At 42.7% G+C, this 23,687-nt stretch overlaps 1 protein-coding gene across 1 annotated transcript in view; it reads right to left on the minus strand.

Annotated features, from left to right (window-relative positions):
• LOC139628980 (cadherin-12-like) overlaps positions 1-23,687 on the minus strand; it is a 95,005-nt gene that overhangs the window by 43,816 nt on the left and 27,502 nt on the right. The window contains exons 3-4 of the mRNA XM_071491275.1: positions 10,986-11,110; positions 9,132-9,301 (exon numbers count right to left, since the gene is read on the minus strand). Of these exons, the coding sequence (XP_071347376.1) occupies positions 9,132-9,301; positions 10,986-11,110 (295 nt within the window). The remainder of the gene's footprint in view (positions 1-9,131; positions 9,302-10,985; positions 11,111-23,687) is intronic.

A 23,687-nucleotide genomic window follows, 5' to 3' on the forward strand; every position in this document is an offset into this window, starting at 1 on the left:
ATATTATTGTGATAATCATGAAAAATATTACTGATGCTCTGTGTTGTTAGTTGTATGTTTTTGTTTCTTTTTTTTATTGGACGTTTTATGCTTGGACTCTTTGGATTTTTTGGTTTATTCCCTGTTTCATTTTGACAGAGTTTTGATGGAGTTGTTTTGACTTCCTGTCTTTGTCCCGTTTTCCTCCAGTCTGATTGTCTGCCCTGGCCTAATGTGTTTCAATTAATGATCCATTGCTCTTGCATCTCTCGTGTATTTAAGTCTTTGTCCTCCCCTCTGTCCTTGTCAGTTCTCTGTTCTGTTTTTCCCTGGTTCACTCCAGTGTTCCCTAGTTATCACCCAGTGTTATTCGTGTGGACATGTGTTTTGTTTCTGTTTTGCCTTTGTGAAACTACCCCTGCATGTCGCCCTCTTGTGCTCCTGTCTTTTCAACTACTTTTTCGTTTCTTTCTGGTTTCTATGGCCTGGGTATTGTTAGTATCTTTTGTTATTAAAACCATCATTTTTCCCACCAAAACCCCTTTTCTTTGTCTGCATTTTGAATCCTTAAAATCCTTCATGTAACATAATTCCGTCACTCAGAACAGTGAAAATTATGTGGTAACGTTAAGTGTGACAGGATTGGATGACATTTGCATTAAGTGCTGAATATCTGCGGTTAAAATCCAGCAGTATAATGAGTGTGGAGAGCAGCGTAACACAGCTCCACTCCAGTCAGACACAGCAGAAAGATCAAGCTAGAATGCAAGATGAAACAAATTAGCTATTTAGCCACACAGCCAATGTTACCTATATAATATTAGATGAATTCATTGGTGACATTGTATGACGTTCACAACAAAGCATCAAAACTTAATATATTTGGATAAACGCCACTGTTTGTATAATTTAACATTCAAGTAACGTTAGTAATTTTAAGCTGTGGTTTGGTGAACAGAGCTGGATGGTTGTCTTAGAGATGAGAATTCATATGGGAGGCATTGGACCACAGGGCAGACACCTTCCTCCGGCAGGTTCTGCAGATGGGCATTTCATTTCCCTGTTGGTCTTTGTTGTGGAATCCAAAGTATTTCCACACATCTGACTTAACTTTTTTGTGGGGAGTACAATGGACAAGCTGAGCCTTCAGCCATGGTGACAGGCTTATTTAGAAATGACTGGAAACATGCAGGTTCCCCATCTCATTGATGGTCACCTGTTTGTTACACTATAGCACTTAGTTTGGATAATTATGGGTTGTTTTGTTTTTTTATAAGTTAGGGGAATTTTTATTAGGAATAATAATTAAATTCACTTTTACAAATTGTAGTGTCACAAAAATAATTTCTTACATGGGCAAAGACTATGCCAAAATTAACCAAAAAAAGGTAGGTAGGTAGGTAGGTAGTAGGTAGTTTCATATAAAAACCTCCTGGTGTTTTACATGAAATCGGTGCCACTAAACCTAAAAAACATTAAGAATTAAAAACGAAAAGATATTTTCTAAGTGTCGTAGTATAACCAACAGGAGAACCATAGTCGTTGGACTGATTTTGGTGGCACTACTGTGCATAAAAGGGGAGTTATTGAATGTTATTCCTAATAAAATTTCTGAAAAAGCTATTTTTTCCAAATTAAGTGTTGTAGTACAACCAAGAGAGACATTGATATTAATATTTTTGTAGTACCTGTTTTCAGTGTTGCACTTTATAGACGGTCCCTGCACACGACTCACAGCTAGCTGCAAACCAGTGTATTTCTCCAGCTCAGAGGACAGCTCTTTTGATGAAAACAAGGTTGTAGCTTGTTGTCTACCTTACTACAGTAGAAAAGAGGCATTGTTTGTGAGATAAAAGGATTTCTCCATGTTTCAACCCAAGCATGAAGTAGACCTTCATCAAATCCTGTAAATGACCCTTACTCCTCAATTTACTCTCTGCACACCATTTCCTCATTCAAACATGAGTTTAAAGTCATCAGGTTATAATGCAATATGCTTCATCAAACCATCGTAATAGATGTCATTTGATCATCTCTCCAGTCCATCCAACATGTCATGATTCCTGTCTCTGCTTCTGTCTCCTGTCATACTCCACCCACCCACAAGATGTCCTTGGACTTTCCTCCTACTCCGAGATCCACTTGCTTATCTCTTTTCCATTCCCTCTCCATCACTTGAACTTCCCCACCTTTCCTGCCTTCCTCATTTTCCTCATTTGCTCCCCGTATTTATACCAGCCCCTTTTCCTCAGTGTGTCTCCCTTTGTGCTGTTGTCAGCTACCTGACTGCATGTCCACCCATCTGCCTGTAAGCCTGGCCTTTATCATTAGCTCTATTAAAGTAACTTCACTGCATCAGTTCTGCCTGTGTGTCTGCACATAGGTCCTCCATGCCTGAGAAAACAAATCCTATTTTTTTGAACTTTTTTTTCTTCTGGCTCATCAGTCCCCACAATCAGGCCATTTTTGTTTTAATTTTTCTCACAAGAATTAATTGATTTATGAGGATTTGTTCATTGCTTGTGAAGGGAGAGCTTGAAATAGCAGGAAACGTTAGATGAACTTTCAACTTGTTGGGCAGATTTTTTCCATAACAATGTTGTAAACTGAAGATGTCATAAACACCTGTCTGAGATCCAAACCATTTCCTTATGTGGACTCACTGTTCCAGTCACAATCCAACTGCAATTCTCTTTTCATTTATTTACTCTTGCATTAACATGTTTTTACTCATCCAACAAAAATGCCATTTGGATATTACGAATATCAAAATTTATTCATGCTCATTTTCAAAAATGTGACGTACTAGAAAAAAGTCCTGTTCATGATGCACTTAAGTTCAAAGAAAATCAGTTTCTAACTATGTGTCAATATGGTGTTTTTTTTACATAATACAAGACAGATCATTTGCGAAAACACCATGATTGCATATTTTCACCTTGCAGCGGCAGTGAACCAAGGACAACTAATCCTGTCAATTTGCAGGGATGAGAGGCAGGCAGAAGAAGCCCCAAACACTGTCAGTATAGATAGCGAGAGTTTGCATTAGCACAACCACTAACACTGTGTCAGCCCCTGCTAGCTGCAAGCTAACAAGCTAACAAACAACATAAACAAATAAAAGATGCTAATTACGTAAACTGTTCTGATACATCTTCTGGTCACTGATTTTGGTGCAGAAGAGACCCCTCATCTGAGTCTGGATCTGACTGAGGTTCTAACATGCAGCAGAGTCTCTCTGATGTTTGCTCTAACACTAATCATCTTGATACGCTCTGTTCGTTCATCTGGCACCACAGGCTTGTCAGTACAGAGAGTGAGAGAGCACTGCTCTCTAAATCTAAAATCATGGAATTGGTCAACTGGTCTCTCAACGCAGTTGACAGGATCTTCTCGACGAGAAGCCCGGGTTCGGGGGAACCTGTCTGCCCTGGCGGAACGTACGCCGCTGGTTACATGAGGGACCCCTGGGAGCAGTGGAGGGTCGTGTGCCTGGCGATTCTTTCCGTTGAGGACAATCGAAGATCTCTACAGATTCGGAATTGTGATATCAGGCTTTCTGCTGATTGGATTAGGCATTGCCCTGGTGTATCGGAAAATTCGGAAGACGGTGACAGCAGTCCAAATCCCCACGCTGCCCGACATAATTGATGGAGTGAGTAAAGCTGTAAGCACTCAGACTGTGATTGTGAACCGCAACTTGGGAACCACCTTGGAAGGAGCTGTCAACACCCTGTCTGTGGTAATAGATAGAGCTGTTAACGCTCAGACTGTGGTCATAAATCGCAATATGGGTCACATCTTGGAGAAGCTTTCAGCTTTGCAAAGGAGAATGGATGAAGATGACCAGAATGGACAAACAGAGTAAGTCGTGTCTATTGAAATACGACTGCTCGCCCTAACCCAAACAATCATAATCTAATCTGCGTTCCGGCCCCCGCAGCACCAGCCTTGGCCAAGGCCGGTGCTGGAACAACTCCCCCACGAGATCGCTGCAGTGAGACGCTTCTACACCCCCCCCCTTCCTCCACGGACACCTGTTGATTGTTGACTCCGTCCAGGACCCGATCAAGGATGTCTCCATGGCAACTTGCTGTGTTATCGCGATGACACCCTGCGAACTGAGGCACTGATTGTGAACTAGACGAAGCGACTATCCAGGCCTATGCACACACACACATGTTGTAAAATGTGCTTATATATGCTTATGTTGCCGAGGGTTTTTTTTTTACCAAATCCACACTGTACCCCTTCCCCCTCCAGGAGTATAGTTTAGGTTTATTTCTTTTTTTTTCTCCTCTCCTCTCCACATGTTTCTCCCCCCCCCCCCCCCCCCCCCCCTTTTCGCTACAGTCATCCTGTTATGTTATGTGTTGACGGGGTGATTGTTGTAATTTCGCTGCAATTGTACTTGTACTGTTACAGTGACAATAAAGCCACATCCGATCCGATCCATCCGATACGCTCTGTTCGTTCATCTGGCACCACAGGCTTGTCAGTACAGAGAGTGAGAGTTTGCATTAGCACAGCCACTAACACTGTGTCAGCCACTGCCAGTTACAAGCTAAATAACAACATCAACAAATAAAAGATTGCTTATTACGCTAACCATTTTGATATGTCTGCTTGCTGCCTATTTTGGTGCAAAACAGACTCCTCATCTCAGTCTGGACATGTGACTTAATCTCTCTTATGTTTCCTCTTACGCTAACCATCTTGATAGACACTACTATTTCACTGGTCACCAAAACTTTGTCAGTGCAGCTAGCAAGAGTTAGTATTAGCTCAACCACTAACATTGGCTAACACTGGCGCCGTGGATGGCTGCCTATTTTCTTTGTAAATTCAGTTTTCTGCCTTGGTTTCCGGAGCTCTTTCACCAGAGAAGAGCTCATTAACATCAAAGAAACAACTCCAGTGGATTTTTTTCCCACCTTTCTCGACTCACCTGTGGGATTATTGGACATTTTGGTCAGAGGTGCACTGACCGTTACTCTCGCAGTGAAACGCCGGAGGAGAGGAAAACGTGCCGGTACGCTTGCGCGTCTCCGCCGGCGCGGACTTCACACACCGCTCCCAGGTATCTTTCTCTCCAACGTGCGTTCACTGCCCAACAAGCTGGATGAACTTCAGCTACTGGTGCAGAAGAACAGAGACTTTTCTTCATCTTCCATTCTGTGCTTCATGGAGACGTGGCTGTGTGGATCGATTCTGGACTCTGCGCTGGAGCTGGCCGTCTTCCAACTCTTCAGAGTGGATCGCGACATGGAGCTGTCCGGCAAAACGAAAGGTGGAGGAATGTGTTTTTATGCTAACAGTGGCTGGTGCAAAGACGTGACAGTGATCCTGCAGCACTGTTCTCCTGACCTGGAAACTTTCATCATAAACTGCAGGCCCTTCTACTCCCCCTGTGAGTTCACTTCATTCATTCTGGTCGGTGTTTACATCCCACCACAGGCCAACGTGCAGGAGGCACACCGGGCGCTCGCCGACCAGATACTGTATGTGGAGTGGACCAACCCGGACTCCTTAGTTATTGTCCTTGGTTACTTTAACAAAGGTAACCTCAGTCACGAACTGCCCAAATACAGACAGTTGGTTAATTGCCCGACCAGAGAGGGGAACACTCTGGACCACTGTCACACCACAATCAGTGGTGCTTATCACGCTGTCCCCCGAGCTGCACTGGGCCACTCTGACCATGTCATGGTCCACCTGATTTCCACATACAGGCAGAAACTAAAACTGTGTAAACCTGTTGTGAGGACATCGAAGCAGTGGAGCAGTGAAGCCATAGAGGATCTGCGGCATGTTTGGACTGCACTAACTGGGAAGTGCTCAGTCTGGATGAGTTCACAGAGGCTGTGATGTCATACATCAGCTTCTGTGAGGACTGCTGTATCCCACCACGTACCAGGGTCAGTTATAACAATGACAAACCCTGGTTCACAGCTAAGCTCAGTCAGCTCAGGAGGCAAAAGGAGGAAGCTTTCAGGAGAGGGGACAGGGACAGGTTTAAAGAGTCCAAGTACAGGTTTAGCAAGGCGGTGAGAGAAGCTAAACGACTGTACTCTGAGAAACTTCAGCTCCAGTTCTCAGCCAATGACTCTGCTTCTGTCTGGAAAGGGCTCAGAAAGATCACTAACTACAAACCTAAACCCCCCGACTCCATTAACGACTTCCGTCTGGCCAATGATCTGAATGAGTTCTACTGCCGCCTTGAAAGACAATGGGGCAGGCCTGACACTAACCCCCGCGAGTCCAGCCACCACCTCCAGACCACCAACTTCTCCTCCCCCACTTAAGCAGGGGCCCTGGCACCTTCACAACTAGCCACATCAGAACCCCCCTCCTCCTCCCCTACCAAAGGAACGTCTCTCTCTATCCTGGAGAGAGACGTCAACAGGCTTTTTAAGAAGCAGAACCCCCGCAAAGCAGCTGGTCCTGACTCTGTCTCTCCATCATCCCTGAAGCACTGTGCTGATCAGCTGTCTCCAGTGTTCACGGACATCATCAACACCTCGCTGGAGACCTGCCACGTGCCAGCCTGCTTCAAATCCTCCACCATCATCCCTGTCCCCAAAAAACCAAGGCCCACAGGTCTAAATGACTATAGACCCATTGCCCTGACCTCTGTGGTCATGAAATCATTTGAGCGCCTTGTCCTGTCCCACCTCAAATCCATCACTGAACCACTCCTGTACCCCCTGCAGTTCGCCTACAGAGCCAACAGGTCTGTAGACGATGCCGTCAACATGGCTCTCCACTTCATCCTCCAGCACCTGGACTCCTCAGGGACCTATGCCAGGATCCTGTTTGTGGACTTCAGCTCTGCCTTCAACACCATCATCCCAGCTCTGCTGCAGGACAAGCTCTCCCAGCTGAGCGTGCCTGACTCCACCTGCAGGTGGATCACTGACTTCCTGTCTGACAGGAGGCAGCACATGAAGCTAGGAAAGCATGTGTCTGACTCCCAGACCATCAGCACTGGATCCCCGCAAGGCTGCGTTCTTTCTCCTCTGCTCTTCTCCCTGTACACCAACACCTGCACCTCCAGCCATCAGTCTGTCAAGCTCCTGAAGTTTGCAGACGACACCACTCTCATTGGACTCATCTCTGATGGCGATGAGTCTGCCTACAGGTGGGAGACTGACCGTCTGGTGACCTGGTGCAGGCAGAACAACCTAGAGCTTAACGCTCTGAAGACAGTGGAGATGATAGTGGACTTCAGGAAAAACTCAGCCCCACCCACCCCCATCACCCTGTGCAACTCCCCCATGGCCACCGTGGAGCATTTCCACTTCTTGGGAACCACCATTACACAGGACATTAAGTATCAAAAAAGCTCAGCAGAGGATGTATTTCCTGAGGCAGTTGAAGAAGTTCAACCTGCCAAGGACTATGATGGTGAACTTCTACACCTCCATCATTGAGTCCATCCTCACCTCCTCCATCACCATCTGGTATGCTGCTGCCATGGAGAAGGACAATAACAGACTGCAGCGTATCATCCACTCTGCTGAGAAGGTGATTGGCTGCAATCTTCCATCCCTCCAGGACCTGTACGCCTCAAGGACCCTGAGGCGTGCAGGGAAGATTGTAGCTGACTCCTCCCACCCTGGACACAAACTCTTTGAGTCACTCCCCTCTGGCAGGAGGCTGCGGTCCTTCAGGACCAAAACCTCTCGCCACAAAAACAGCTTCTTCCCATCTGCTATCAGCCTTATCAACAAGGCTAGAGAGCCCCACTGTCACTGATCACCCTGATCCCCAATTGCACCAATCACCAGCACAAATTCCTTGTATGTGGGAACATACTTGGCAATAAAACCGATTCTGATTCTGATTCTGATTGTGTCAGACACTGCCATTTACAAGCTAACAAACAACATAAACAAATGACCACGCTTTCTAGGGATCTACCGATTATTGGCCTGGCCAGCAACACTGAGGATTTGAGACACAAGACTTACTGCAGCACATCAGTATGTGAACGACCTGTCACTACTGTTACCGAAGAGGAATTATACTAAAGCTGAAGTAAAACTACTTGTGTAAAAATTGAGTAAGTCAGTTGAAATGTGCTCTGAATAAATGTGTTACTTCATTCGATTTATGAAAGGGTAAGGGGAAAAACATCTTATATGGTGATGATAGTAACATATTATAAAACTTAAATAAAAATTTAGTTAAAGAGCATCTTTTGGCTACCAGGTGTGTCAGTTCTTAGGTGAGAACAGCAACCAATTTATTTCGGTCAGGCACTTTGCAGCATATGCATGTAACTGATGATCACTAATATAAACTAGCAACATCTGGCTAACACTGATGTATTATCATTTTAGAGAATGTAGTGTATGGAAGTGTTGAGTTGTATTGCACTATACAGAGGTGTTTCTGTTTGCCTACCTTCACTGATATAAATGGGCTGAGTAAAACAATAGAAACACCTGGATGCCTAGATGAGAGTCTGTATTTAGCAGTAGTTTTTTGGTGGCATGAAATCTGGAACCGATTCCAGATTTCAGTTGTCACTGTCCTTGATAACTAATAATTGGTATTGGAATTGGCCCTGCAAAAAAACCATAACACTTACTGTTCTGATACATCTTCTAGTAGCCAGTGTTGGTGCACAGAAAACTCTCCACTCCTCAACAAATTCATGAGTCTGGGTCTGACTGAGGCTCAAACATGTGGCTGTGTCTCTCTGATGATTCCTCTTTTAACCATCTTTATGTGCTTTGCTGTTTCACCTGTCAATCTAACACAAGCTAACTATAATAAAGGCATAAAAAGCCTGAAAAAATTACTCAAAAAAGAGAATAAACTGTACTTTATATACTTCATAAATTCTAGTGTCATCTATTTTCATTTTGATAATCATGTCAAATGCCCACAGTGCAATTATAAAGCAAAGTTCTCCTAATAAATGCTACAGCCTTACTCATTCTCAATGCCACAGGCCTCATCTAATGGGTCCTTGATATGTTACATTTTGTAATTATTCTTTCTGACCCCTCATAGTTCTTCTCTTTGGGAACTGAAGTAGGTCACTAAATATGTATTCTGAATATAATGACATGTATATTAAGGAAGACTTAAACTTAGCAAGAATTCTGTTATCCTCTAATCTCAGTCTATGGCAATCTTACCTGTTGGGGACATCTCAGGTACACTGCCGCTGTAGGGTCCATCTGGGAATCGAGGCTCATTGTCATTTATATCCTGCACCTTAATGATAAACTCAGACTCTGGCTCCAGAGGGAGGCCTGTGTGGATGTCAATAGCCTGGGCCTTCAGTGTGTAGAAGGACTTTTCTTCCCTGAAAAACATTAAGTATCGCACATACACTGATGTTAATATTCCCAAGCAACAAATAATAAAACAACAACTATACAACAAATGATGTAATGATGCTTTACAATATCTATATGTAGGTCTCCAGATGGTTTTGATATCAGTTTGTGTTAATGCCAACACTGTGGTTTTTACAGATACTATTATTATTAGAAGAAAATAATACCTGGATGAATGAGCAATAATAATTAACATCAGACTTTACCAATTTAAAAGATAATCGATCAATCAATTAATCAACCAATTAAGATACTTTATTGATCCCCAGGGGGAAATTAGATTATGTTACAGTTGCCTCACAATAATAGAAGTGTAACAGCAAGAATAGAGAATAACTTAAGAGGTAAAGAATACAGATAAGATAAACATAAAAAAATAGACATATAAACATGAAATGCAGTATATAGGTAATTGCCCAGATTTCAAAATTGCACTTGTATTAGAATATTGCACTCAAGAATTATTGCACGCAAGAATGAAACAAGTCCAGTATCATTCTACTGACTCTAATCATCTGACACACTGAGGGATAAGTTGTACAGTCGTATAGTTTGATGGCCACGGGAAGGAAGGAATGACTCTGTGCTCTGTGGTGCAACATGGAGGAATAAGTCTATTGATGAAGGTGCTCCTGTGCTTGACCAGCACACTGGAGTAAAACAAAGAGGATGTGGCCTGGACAAAATTATTGGTACCCCTTAAAAGTGGTGATACGCAAGTTTGTAAGTTTGATTGCAGTGATATTTCAAGGAGACTTCAGTTAGTATCACAGGTGTCTTTAATCTTCAAATAAATGGCCTCTTTCGGTTGTGAGTAATTATTTGTCTCTAAGTAGCAAAGACTTTGGGGAAAGTATAGTTCGTGCCCCATAATTTTTATGGCACATTATTTCATTTTTGCCTTATTTCTTTTAACCATATTTAACAATGCATTGGTTTCCTAACCAGCAATAGAAACAGTAATAGTTCCCCAAACTTTACCCAAGGAGGTTTTGGAACAGTCATAATGGTCATTTTGGGAAGACACTGATGAGATCTATACATGAGGATGTTTTCAGTTTGCCACCTTTCCTCCTCACTCGTGACAGCATGCAACATAATCTGCCTTCACCTGTTTCCCTTTAGCTCATTGTTTTGGCTTATTAGCATGTTCTTGCGCTTCTTGTGCAAATTATGTTTTATCTGTCAAGAGAGAATCACATCAAATAACACTAACTCCTCATAATAGTGCAGGTTTAATGCTTGCTGTGTCTTATTTATTTACATGTAGCAAACTAAAGTTGTGTTTTAGAATTACTTAGTCTTCTTACAGATGTAAGGGTGTGTGTGTGGTGAAGGCTCGAAGTGTTTTGATGCAGAAATATATGGACTCATGAATTGGATAGAATGTAGTCACTGTTTAAACAAAGGTGGCTCAGGAAACAGCACTGTATTAAACACTACTGCTGCATTACAGATCATCATGTACTATTACACTTATAAATAACTGATACTAATATACCTTTATCAGTAGCTTCAGTGAACTTCAAGATGCATATCTCTGTAATCTAGACCAATTTGTATTAGATGCCAGTGATTTCTCAATTAAAAGCTCTACATTACACTTCAGACAGTATTACTGTATTCTTAATGTCATTGATGAGTACTGACCTGTCAAGCCCCACCAGTGCATGTATATCTCCAGTAATTTGATCAATGGTGAAGACAGACCCAGCTCCTTCTCCTGACAGAGTGTACTTCACTGCATTGTGTCCATGGTCCATGTCTGTGTGGAGCTGCAGGGGCAAGAAAACACACATGGCTCCAACTGTAGCAGCAACCAGTCACAATAAAACATCATTTGTTGCCAACGTCATTGTCATTAGCAGTTTTGGGGGAGTTACTTAGAAAGCACTGCTTTGCAAGCTACTAATTACTTTATACTGGAATTACATGTAGCCTGGTAGAGCGGGATCAAATCTGGCCCCAAGCCCTTGGCTGCATGTCATCCAATTTCTCTTTCCATCACCTTCCTCTCTCTCTCTCTCTCTCCACTCTGCTATCATCATAAAAGCAAAATGCCCAAACAATAAATAGCTTTTAGGAAGTACTTGTTTGAACTCAAACATCATACTGTTTCTTTGTAGATACCCACTTTGGACTCTCTTGCTCCTTGGGAACCACAGTAAACATTATACAAGTGTTTGGACTGGCTGAGTAGTACTAGATAGTAGTAGTAGATGGAAAGTTTTGTACATACTCATGTCATATTTGCATCCTGCCTAGTGTCAGTCAGTTTCAGCCCTTTGTCCGTTTGCTTCTCTCCTCTCTGTGCTCACATTTACAGGATTGTAAGACAGCCATACTCCCAATAAAGCTGTTCTCATTTAGATGTTTTTTTTGTTTATGGTGTCCAGCAACAGAACAAGTATGAAATACTGACTGAAACACAGCCCACATGATTTACTTTTCAGATGAATCAAACAGATCATGTCATTAAAAGGTGACACATTTAGGTATTTAACGTTAAAAGTAAAGTCGCTGCTAACCAGCCTGTTATTAACTGTTAAACAGATAGCCCACTAACTCCAGCTGGCGACAGGGTAATTGGTATTTGTAACCTATTACATTTCAAAAGTAACCTTCCCAATACTAGTGCTGGAAATCTTCAGTTGAATTACTTAAAAGTCTCTAAATGCACAAGAGATGCAACTCTCATGCTGCTTTGTGTGATCTAGAGATTCAGCAATATTCATTTGTGACTCCCAGTAAAAATAGACAGGGAAAACGTCAACTGGTAGTCATATTGACATGATACAACATTATATATAACTGACACAATCCCCTATAGTTTTAATGTCTGGACTTTATATGAATATGACATAGACATAAAGAAGCTGCATTTACTATATAGTCATTGCACAAACACAATGTTGGTTATAATTATATTATGCCAATGATTTAACAGGGCAGAATTTTACCAATGCCCCCCAACTCTCGTTCTGTGTGTGTGTGTGTGTGTGTGTTTTTTTGCTCTCTCCAGTTCTCTCTCTCTCTTCTCTCTCTCTCCAGCATGTCACACATGCAGAGTTTTCTAGATGAGGGGGGGGGGCTGTGTCTGTGAGAGAGTGACGGCCACAGGAGAGAACGAGAGGAAGCAAAACACTGACGAGAACTTCATGCTGCGTCTTAAACCAATTATGTGATAATTTATACTCGATGTTAGCGATACAGTCATTTTCTACATCCCACGTGGAACAAGCCGCAATACACTGAGGATATTCAAAATACCTAACAGCATGTAATCCATTATTATTTAATTTGGATGTCATAAGGCCTGCATTTGTTTATTTTACTGTTATTTATATTTCACTGCGGGATGTTGCTCTTGTGCTTTCTTAATAACAGATCAGTCTCTAATCAACCAACTGCTGTGGTTACTGCAAGCAAGCACTAAGTCTTACCCTTAGCTTAGGAGTTCTCCCTTTTAGTGTGAGCAGCTTTGTGAATATGATTTAGAAAAGAAGTTTAGTTAAAAACTTAAAAGTGCAACTTATGAGCGGTAAGATAAAATGCTTGGTGAATACAGGCCCAATTAAGGAAACAAAATAACAAAACCCAAAACAGAAAAGGCAAGGGGCCATAATGTTTCTGTTTCTGGTCAGAATTAATTTTTTAAAAACAATAATAAGCAAGAGTTGAGACCAAAGTCATGGTGGCAGAGATTGAGATAGGGTAATCTTTCAATCTTAACTTTAGCAAACAGTTTTTATTTCATGTTTGGGGTTAGGGTTAGGGTTATGTGCTTCAGATGCTAAAAAGTTTTAGTGAGCATCAAGTTTTTTAGAGAACCCTCAGGTTTTAGGTTGTTATTCTCAAACAATGCTTAGGATTTGGTATGTTTTTTAAAGGTAAGGGGCTTATGTCTTAATGGATGAAAATAATTTTACATTAATTATGTGAAATAGATGGATGGTTTCAGTTGTTAGAATGTTAGAGTGTCATCTACACATCACAGGGCAGAGAATTGGAGGAGGAGTCCCCATCCTGACAATTTCAAGTTATAATCTTTGTCACAATGAGGATTGTTGCCCATATCATCAATCTTAAAACTCTGTCACTATTAATTTTGTGTCCCAGTACAAATAGCATCATAGGCAAAATGATCATCAATCATAAGACAAATATTGTTTATTATTATAAGCCCTGATAGAGAAAGTATTTTAGATCATAATCATTGCTTATATATTTGCATATTGATCAACAGCATTATTTTAGTAACTCACATTGTTGAAACTATCTGTCTTAACCTTGATACTAACATCTTTTCTTACAGACTGTAAGAAATGAAATCATCTTCACTGAGGCCTATATTTTAACTTTAACGTCAGTCGGCATTGTTGTCATTAAAAAAGAGTAGATAAATAGTTCTCATTCCCTTTAAATCAACATCACAAACTACAGTCCAAGAAGAATGATCAATCTTTGGTCTTCAGAACTCCTGTTATAGATCTTTTCAGATCAAATTTTAAAATTAGTAAAACATGTTAATGAGGATAAAACCCAGTGCTCCTTTGAATTCACATTGAAACCATTTATTATAACCTTCAGAAAAAGATGGCAGCTCTGAATGATGATTTTACTTATGCTGTTTGGAAAGGAAGATGACACTCTGCTGTATTACCACACTGGCCTTGTGTTTGACCATGTATTTATCTGCTCCAATTCCGATCAGCAGCGATGTAAACACAACATGCTAATTCCCCCCTTTTCCACACTGTGATGTTTTGCAGAGCGCACACACTGTAGACAGACCTGTCACCTGCCCAGCACGGTGCTTTCATCAGGTTTAAACCAGGGCGCCATTTCCCAAAAGCATTCTAAGATTAAGATGATCGTAAAATCTTAGAAATGAAAACGCCATACAAACATATGTATATATATATATCTATATATATATAGATATATATATATATGCCTATTTGCATTCATTATGTAATTTACTGCCCACTTGTGATGGTAGCAGGGTAGGGTCCCTGCAAGCTAGCTTGACTTCCAGCTGCTGTATTTATCATTTCTGTCATTTTGGTGGGTGTGACCATGTCGAATTGAAAAAAACTGGAGCTAGGCAAGTGGAAAGGAAAGCAGCTTAATTTGGAGGTTTGCGTATAACCATTGAGGATAATCCTGTGATCTTTGACTGGTGATTAGCTACAGCCAAAGTGTGCCAGGCAAGCTGTCCTTGACTCAGCTTCTACCGTTCTGAGATCTGTTATGATATTGCACGCACCATGCGCAGACATGTGTGGGAACTAAACATGTGCATTAAGCGTTAAGAGGCAGCAGTAGCAAGTAAACAAACCAACTACACTAATTTATCATCTCTGTGCAAGATCTGCAAGTGTGAGAAGTTTGAAACAGAATATTGTTACAGGAGCAGTACATAGGTTGTGTTCGTAGCAGGAGAAAGACAGAGACTTGAGGCACACCACAGGAAAGAGCAGAAGTTTCAGACACTTAGGGACCAAGTGACACAGAAACCACTCCGAGATCCCCAGGAGCTTTGCCATATCTTAAAAATATGTTTATTTCACTTCACATTGTCAGCTATCAAGCTCAACTTTTAGGTCAACATTGATGACTAAGAAGTTTAGAATCCTTAAAAGACTGAACACAAGTTAGAGATTCATATGTCAAGCTGAACCCTGATGATCACATCTCAGCTAGGGCCTTGAGATGACACATTTTTAACAGGAAGTCCTCATTACAATCTGGAGATGTGGATTTTGAAAGATGTGGATGTTTATCAGGTAGGGTATACAAATTATTTCATTGGTGTAAAAGTCACCATATTTTTTTTATAATCTGTCTCATAAGTCTCCCAACTTCATAGAAGTGCAATACTAATCACTGCATCTTTAAAGAAACACAAAGACACTAATAGAAGACTTTTTCTTACAGAAAGGGAAAAACAAGACATGACAGCAGACATACTGGGCCTGGCATCAGTCACAAGCCATTGAAGAAGCTCATACTAAGGACATGCAGACTGATGCAACTGAAAAGTAGTTTTTTTTTTGCCATGGCGCTGCGGATGGCTGCCTCGCGGTGTATTGGTGCGCACTTTTTTGCCTTATTTTCTTTGTAAATTCAGTTTTCTGCCTTGGTTTCCGGAGCTCTTTCACCAGAGAAGAGCTCATTAACATCAGAGAAACAACTCCAGTGGATTTTTTCCACCTTTCTCGACTCACCTTTGGGATTATTGGACATTTTGGTCAGAGGTCACTGACCGCTGCTCTCGCAGTGAAACGCCGGAGGAGAGGAAAACGTGCCGGTGCGCTTGCGCGTCTCCGCCGGCGCGGACTCCGCACACCGCTCCCAGGTATCTTTCTCTCCAAGGTGCGTTCACTGCCCAACAAGCTGGATGAACTTCAGCTACTGGTGCAGAAGAACAGAGACTTTTCTTCATCTTCCGTTCTGTGCTTCACGGAGACGTGGCTGTGTGGATCGATTCTGGACTCTGCGCTGGAGCTGACCGGCTTCCAACTCTTCAGAGCGGATCGCGACACAGAGTTGTCCGGCAAAACGAAAGGTGGAGGAATCTGTTTTTATGCTAACAGTGGCTGGTGCAGAGACGTGACAGTGATCCTGCAGCACTGTCCTCCTGACCTGGAAACTTTCATCATAAACTGCAGGCCCTTCTACTCCCCCCGTGAGTTCACCTCATTCATCCTGGTCAGTGTTTACATCCCACCACAGGCCACAGCAGATACTGTGTGTGGAGTGGACCAACCCGGACTCCTTAGTTATTGTCCTTGTTGACTTTAACAAAGGTAACCTCAGTCACGAACTGCCCAAATACAGACAGTTTGTTAATTGCCCGACCAGAGAGGGGAACACTCTGGACCACTGTCACACCACAATCAGTGGTGCTTATCACGCTGTCCCCCGGGCTGCACTGGGCCACTCTGACCATGTCATGGTCCACCTGATTCCCACATACAGGCAGAAACTAAAATTGTGTAAACCTGTTCGAAGCATCGAAGACATCGAAGCAGTGGAGCAGTGAAGCCATAGAGGATCTGCGGGCATGTTTGGACTGCACTAACTGGGAAGTGTTCAGGACTGCTTCCAACAGTCTGGATGAGCTCACAGAGGTTGTGACATCATACATCAGCTTCTGTGAGGACTGCTGTATCCCATCACGCACCAGGGTGAGTTATAACAATGACAAACCCTGGTTCACAGCTAAGCTCAGTCAGCTCAGGAGGCAAAAGGAGGAAGCTTTCAGGAGTGGGGACAGGGACAGGTTTAAAGAGTCCAAGTACAGGTTTAGCAAGGCGGTAAGATAAGCTAAACAACTGTACTCTGAGAAACTTCAGCTCCAGTTCTCAGCCAACGACTCTGCTTCTGTCTGGAAAGGGCTCAGACAGATAACTAACTACAAACCTAAACCCCCCCACTCCATTAACGACTTCCGTCTGGCCAATGATCTGAATGAGTTCTACTGCCGCTTTGAAAGACATTGGGACAAGCCTGACACTAACCTCCACATCAGAGCCACATCAGAACCCCCCTCCTCCTCCCCTACCAAAGGAATGTCTCTCTCTATCCTGGAGAGAGATGTCAACAGGCTTTTTAAGAAGCAGAACCCCCGCAAAGCAGCTGGTCCTGACTCTGTCTCTCCATCATCCCTGAAGCACTGTGCTGATCAGCTGTCTCCGGTGTTCACGGACATCTTCAACACCTCACTGGAGACCTGCCACGTGCCAGCCTGCTTCAAATCCTCCACCATCATCCCTGTCCCCAAAAAACCAAGGCCCACAGGTCTAAATGACTACAGACCCATTGCCCTGACCTCTGTGGTCATGAAATCATTTGACTCCTGGACCCCCTGCAGTTCGCCTACAGAGCCAACAGGTCTGTAGATGATGCTGTCAACATGGCTCTCCACTTCATCCTCCAGCACCTGGACTCCTCAGGGACCTATGCCAGGATCCTGTTTGTGGACTTCAGCTCTGCCTTCAACACCATCATCCCGGCTCTGCTGCAGGACAAGCTCTCCCAGCTGAGCGTGCCTGACTCCACCTGCAGGTGGATCACTGACTTCCTGTCTGACAGGAGGCAGCACGTGAAGCTAGGAAAGCATGTGTCTGACTCCCAGACCATCAGCACTGGATCCCCGCAAGGCTGCGTTCTTTCTCCTCTGCTCTTCTCCCTATACACCAACACCTGCACCTCCAGCCATCAGTCTGTCAAGCTCCTGAAGTTTGCAGACGACACCACTCTCATTGGACTCATCTCTGATGGCGATGAGTCTGCCTACGGGTGGGAGACTGACCGTCTGGTGACCTGGTGCAGGCAGAACAACCTAGAGCTAAACGCTCTGAAGACAGTGGAAATGATAGTGGACTTCAGGAAGAGCCCAGCCCCACCCACCCCCATCACCCTGTGCGACTCCCCCGTGGCCACCGTGGAGCATTTCCACTTCTTGGGTACCACCATCACAGAGGATCTCAAATGGGAGCTGAACATCAGCTCCCTCATCAAAAAAGCTCAGCAGAGGATGTATTTCCTGAGGCAGTTGAAGAAGTTCAACCTGCCAAGGACTATGATGGTGGACTTCTACACCTCCATCATTGAGTCCATCCTCACCTCCTCCATCACCATCTGGTACGCTGCTGCCATGGAGAAGGACAATAACAGACTGCAGCATATCATCCACTCTGCGGAGAAGGTGATTGGCTGCAATCTACCATCCCTCCAGGACCTGTACGCCTCAAGGACTCTGAGGCGTGCAGGGAAGATTGTAGCTGACTCCTCCCACCCTGGACACAAACTTTTTGTGACACTCCCCTCTGGCAGGAGGCTGCGGTCCTTCAGGACCAAAACCTCTCGCCACAAAAATAGCTTCTTCCCATCTGCTATCAGCCTTATCAACAAGGCTAGAGAGCCCCACTGTTGCTGAGCCCCCTGATCCCCAATTGCACCAATCACCAGAAAAAATTCCTTGTATGTGAAAACATACTTGGCAATAAAACTGATTCTGATTCTGATGCAGAGTTATGGATGGAAAATTGACACTTTCTTACTCTCCCCACCATCAAACTGTCAAATGATAGGAAACAGAGATGAATGACCCTTCATTCAGAAACACACCAGCTTTTAGCAGGTCACAAATGCATATACACCCAGACCATGGGTCAAATGGCCACCTCCAGAGGATCAACAAATACACATAAGATTGGAGTAAATAACCAGATTCTCCACTTTGTATCAATAAGACTCTGAATTAGTATGTGATTGTTACTGATATAGGGAAGGTAACTAACTAATCCCGGACACTCTGTCTCTCTCTCTCACACACACAAACTAAGTTTTCCTCCTCTTCCTCTGTCCCTCTTTAGACAACAGAATCATAAATGAGGCTACAAGCCACTTTCAAATCCTGACAAGTAGCCAACAGTTTACTCTTCACAGACACAGAGCTGAGTAGAATTATAAAATGAACTATTCTGTAACATATGCGATGTTTTTGTGTAATAAATCAATCCCTAAATTTCTATCCTATAGAGCTGAGATTTCAAGACAATATATTTCATATGATCCCAGCTGACACTGGGTGAGGGCGGGGTACACCCTGGACAGGTCGCCAGTCTATCACAGGGCTGACATATAGAGTCAAACAAACCCAAATAACCACTCACATTCCCATTTAGAGTCACCAATCAACCTAATGTGCATGTCTTTGACTGTGGGAGGAAGCTGGAGAACCCGGAGGGAACCCACGCAGACATGGGGAGCACAAGCGAACTCCACACAGAAAGGCCTCAGGCCTGGCTGTGAGGCAACAGCGCCTAACCACTGCACTGCTGCGATCATTTAACCACTTATCGGCTCTGTGCCGTTTTTGCTTCTGTTTTTTGGCATCTATGCCATTCTGCCATTTGCACTTAATTTCTCCTTTATAGTTTTCCCTGCATGTTCTTGTCTTTCTTCTGCCATGTGCTCGAAGTAACTTTTTTTTGAGTCTACACGCGTGATCTTTTAATCTTATAAGCCAAGCAAACCAACTGAATCAAGCAGCAGAAGTGAAGTAAGAAGTGACTTTTAATCATTATCATGATTTAATTTCTTTTGAAGATTTTTAACAGTTTCAGAGTCACCTGGCCAACGCCAGTCTCCTCTAAATTTAGGCCTATCTAAAGTTTAGTACTGTAATCACACCATCTCTCATCAACCTGCAAGAAATGCAGGCAGTTAACACAATCTGCCCATGATAACTTGAAGATAAGCCTACAAAGAACTCAAGAGTGCCCTTGGAAGAAAGTCTGCTGGCAGACTACACCTGAAGCTGAAACCATGGAAAGACCAGAGTCCGCCATCAGGATTACACCTCAGCTGCTTTGGGTTTCAGCTAATGGTCTCTAGCTACAGCACAACTCACAGTAGGCGAGATCTTAACATTCGGCTCATGACTGGGATGATGTCAATATGAAAACATTGTGGCCTTGGTACGCTAGTTCATAATGCTGTACTTGTATGACAATATGAAATTAATGTATAATATCAAACATCACACACAGAGAATTAGCACCCTACACTGCAGTTCTCCTCTTTAAGTGGCTCCGATGCTCAACTAATGAGGAGTCTACGAAACCAGCACCATCCTTACACTAACTTACACTACATTACCTTAATCTTTAATCACTATATTTGTCTATTCTTCATTACAGTCAGACGTAATAGAATATAACTGATGAGGGCTTACATGCAATGATTCTAGAGATGGGTTTTGATATTCTGAAGTATTTAATTGAGCTGGAATAAAAACACAAATTTGTCTGCAAATGATTTGTTGATATTATTATTGATTGTTGCATTGCATTATGTCCTGATGCTTGATTGGATATAATAAAGTAGGATGAGTATCAATGCTGGAATGTTTCAAATTGAAATCAGCCGAAATGATTGGGATTTTAACAGCTACATGTATTTCTCTCCAATCATAGATGCTGCTCTTATTGGTTCTGAACCTAAATACTGCAAACTTGACTTAAAGAATAAGAGTCATGCTTGTTTCTGATAAATGCTGATGACCTCACAATATGCTCCAGAGTGGTCATCTTGGTAGCAGTCATGCCCTACAGTGACAGATGGAAGTGTCACTGCAAAGGCCAGGCAGGCATATGTAATGAGGGCAATGAGGTGATATATCTCTGTCCCAAAAGGTCACGAGATAAACACACATCCAGCTGGTAGAAAAATAAACATGCAAGTTCTACATACTGACTGCAGTAAAACATCCAACTCGGTAGTGGTATCAAGGGAATATTCAATATTAAGATAGTGAACTGAAGTCATATTATAACTTTTCACAAGGTGTAAATGCTGTTATCATTTTCCAATGCATTTCTGTTTTATTCTATATGTTTACAAAGGTTGTCCAGTAAATATATTTTAAATTCAAGTTAAAGGAGATTTTTTTTAAAAAGTGAGAGATGAGAAAAGATCAAAGCACTGATGATTTATCTTCAACAAGTTTTGGGGTCATGGCATACTTGGATTTCATCAATGTTCTTCCACATATGAAACCCCTGACATACAAAAACTGAGCTTATAGCTTTCAGGACCTCCATCCCATGAAAATCTAGTTTTTAAAATGATAGTTTGCATTATTTGATCTGGGGTTGTGTGAAGTAGTCATGCATAATCAGTGTCTTACCTGCAGTAGATTCGGATTAGTGTGCTAAGATTTAGGAGGCAATCGTGCTAAACCTCATTAACACTCTGAGAGTTCCAGCCATAACAACCCTCAAAGTATTAGACAGTGTTTCACTGTTTAGCTTCTATTATGACTGCTTGTGTCTAGATGGTGCCACTACTATCCTCTGTAGCTAGGGTACCCAGGATCTTGTAGATAAGGGGAAGGAGGAAGCATGTTTAGAAAATTATGCTACAAAAATGGAGCAGCATACTTAGAAAATAAAAAAAATATTGTTCAAATCTAGCTGTTGTCCAGGATGAGCTAAGTAAGGAAAAGGACAAGACACATGTAATGTTAATTAGGTAAGAACATGGGACAATATGGATTTTGGTGTCCAGTTGAATCTCTATACATTAGTGTATTTTTTTTATAAAGTTTAGCCTTATATGGAGTAAGGTGCAGTAAAATGTTGCAACCCAGAGACTCACATGGTACTGATTCACATGCTGACTGTGTAGTGATCATAATTTTCTCCTTGGTGCCAAGCTTACAATAAAAACTTCTGCCTGAGACATCTGAACTCCTGGTGTTCGTCTCTTTCTCCAGCTCACAAGATTTCCACCACACCAGCCATCTTGATACGCACTGCTCTTCCATCAGTCACTAAAACCTTGTCAATACAAAGAACGAGAGTTTGCATCAGCAGAGCCAATCACACTGTGTCAGCCACTGCCAGTTACAAGTGAACTAGAATTACTGCTTTGTGGTTGTATGCCTCCGCATCTCAGACTAGTTTTAGATTACATCCCTTCTTATCCATAGTCTTAGAAAATATAAATCATTTGTGTGAAATTTTGACGAAATCTATCAGTTCGTCCTGGAGTCCAAGGGAACATAAATATATTTGAAGAAATTCCCTCAAGGCGTTACAGAGATCACAAGGCCAAAATCACATTTATTGAGATCACTGTGACTTTGACCTTTGATCACCAAAGTCTAATCAGTTCATCCTAAAATCCAGGGTATGCCAAGGTTGAAGGGATTCCCTCGAGATATTGTCTTCATAAGGCCAAAATGATGGGTTTTGTGCCTTTATTTGATAGGACAGTGGAGATTGACAGGAAAGGGGAATGATATGCAGGACTCGGGACAGTCAGGAGTCGAACTGGTGACTCACCTGCCAAGAGCATTTGTGCTCATGTGGTATGCACCCTAACCATTCGGCTATCGGGTGGCGCCAAAATGACATTTTGTTAGGTCACTGTGATCTTGTGTCCTGTGAAATCACAGTGACTTTGACCTTAAAAATCTAATCAGTTAATCTTTGAGTCCAAGTGAACGTTTGTGCTCAATTTAAAGAAATTCTGTTTTCTGAGATATCATGTCCACAAGAATGGGACAGATGTACGTATGGATGGACAGATGGATGGACAACCTGAAAACAATATGCCTCTGGCCCTGGCTGTCACTGGCACAGAGGCATAACAAGCTACCAAACACCATAGACAAATAACTATGCTTACTGTTCTGATACATCTTCTAGTTGCCAATTTTGATGCACAAAAAACTCCTCACCAAACTCCTCAGTTTGGATCTGACTGAGGCTCAAACAGCTGTGTCTCTCCAACGTTTCCTTTGCTAACCATCTTGATACTCTGCTCTTTCACCTGTCAACCTAGTGCAAGCAGCGGTGCAGGGCAGGGCACAAGGCCTGATCCAGACTTTATCTATTTCCAGCCCTAGTTTTCTTTACAGCAAGAATATATCGCTTTCAACCTCACAATATACAGATCAAATGACCAGCCACAATTTGGGCGCTCACACTGGCATGGAACCCATTTTATTTAAAAAAGACAACCACATTCTCAACAAGTTTGACAAAAAACGATAAAGGTGGCATTATATTTGAAACAAATGTATGATAATTTGTTTGCTGTGGAACCAGCTCCCAGTGTGGGTTCGGGAGGCAGACACCCTCTCTACCTTTAAGATCAGGCTTAAAACTGTCTTGTTTAGTAAAGCTTATAGTTAGGGCTGGCTCGGGTATGTCCTGACCCATCCCTTAGTTATGCTGCTATAGAGCCAGACTGCTGGGGGATTCCCATGATTCACTGGGCGCTCTCTCTCTATTTCTGTCTCTCTCCCCCTCTCTCTCTCGATGACTTCATGCCATTAACTTTGTATTTTTTCTCTCCCGTAGTTTGTGCTTCTCTGCTCTCTCCCTCTCTCTGTCCTCATTCTGCAGGTATCTCTGCCTCGGGAGCAGCAGGATCCAGATCCACCACTACTCATCTTTACTATTAACCACTGTTACCTGTCATTATTATTGATAACACCATTACCGACACAGCTGTTCCTGGTCTCTCTCTCTCTCTCTCTTCTCTCCCCTCTCCTCCCCCTCCCCCTCTTTCTATCTTCTCCTAAACCCAACCGGTCGAGGCAGATGGCCGCCCACCCTGAGCCCGGTTCTGTTGGAGGTTTCTTCCTGTTAAAAGGGAGTTTTTCCTCCCCCCTGTTGCCAAGCGCTTGCTCGTTGTGGGAACTGTTGGGTTTTTTTCTGTAACAAAGTAAGGTCTCGACCTGACCCTGTAAAGTGCCTTGAGATAATGTATATTATGATTTGGCGCTATACAAATAAAATTGAATTGAATTGAATTGAATAATTT

Source organism: Trachinotus anak, unplaced genomic scaffold (assembly GCF_046630095.1).
Source record: "Trachinotus anak isolate AG129_WGS33_773 ecotype Australia unplaced genomic scaffold, CSIRO_AGI_Tana_v1 ptg000012l, whole genome shotgun sequence".
Classification (NCBI taxonomy): Eukaryota; Metazoa; Chordata; class Actinopteri; order Carangiformes; family Carangidae; genus Trachinotus; species Trachinotus anak.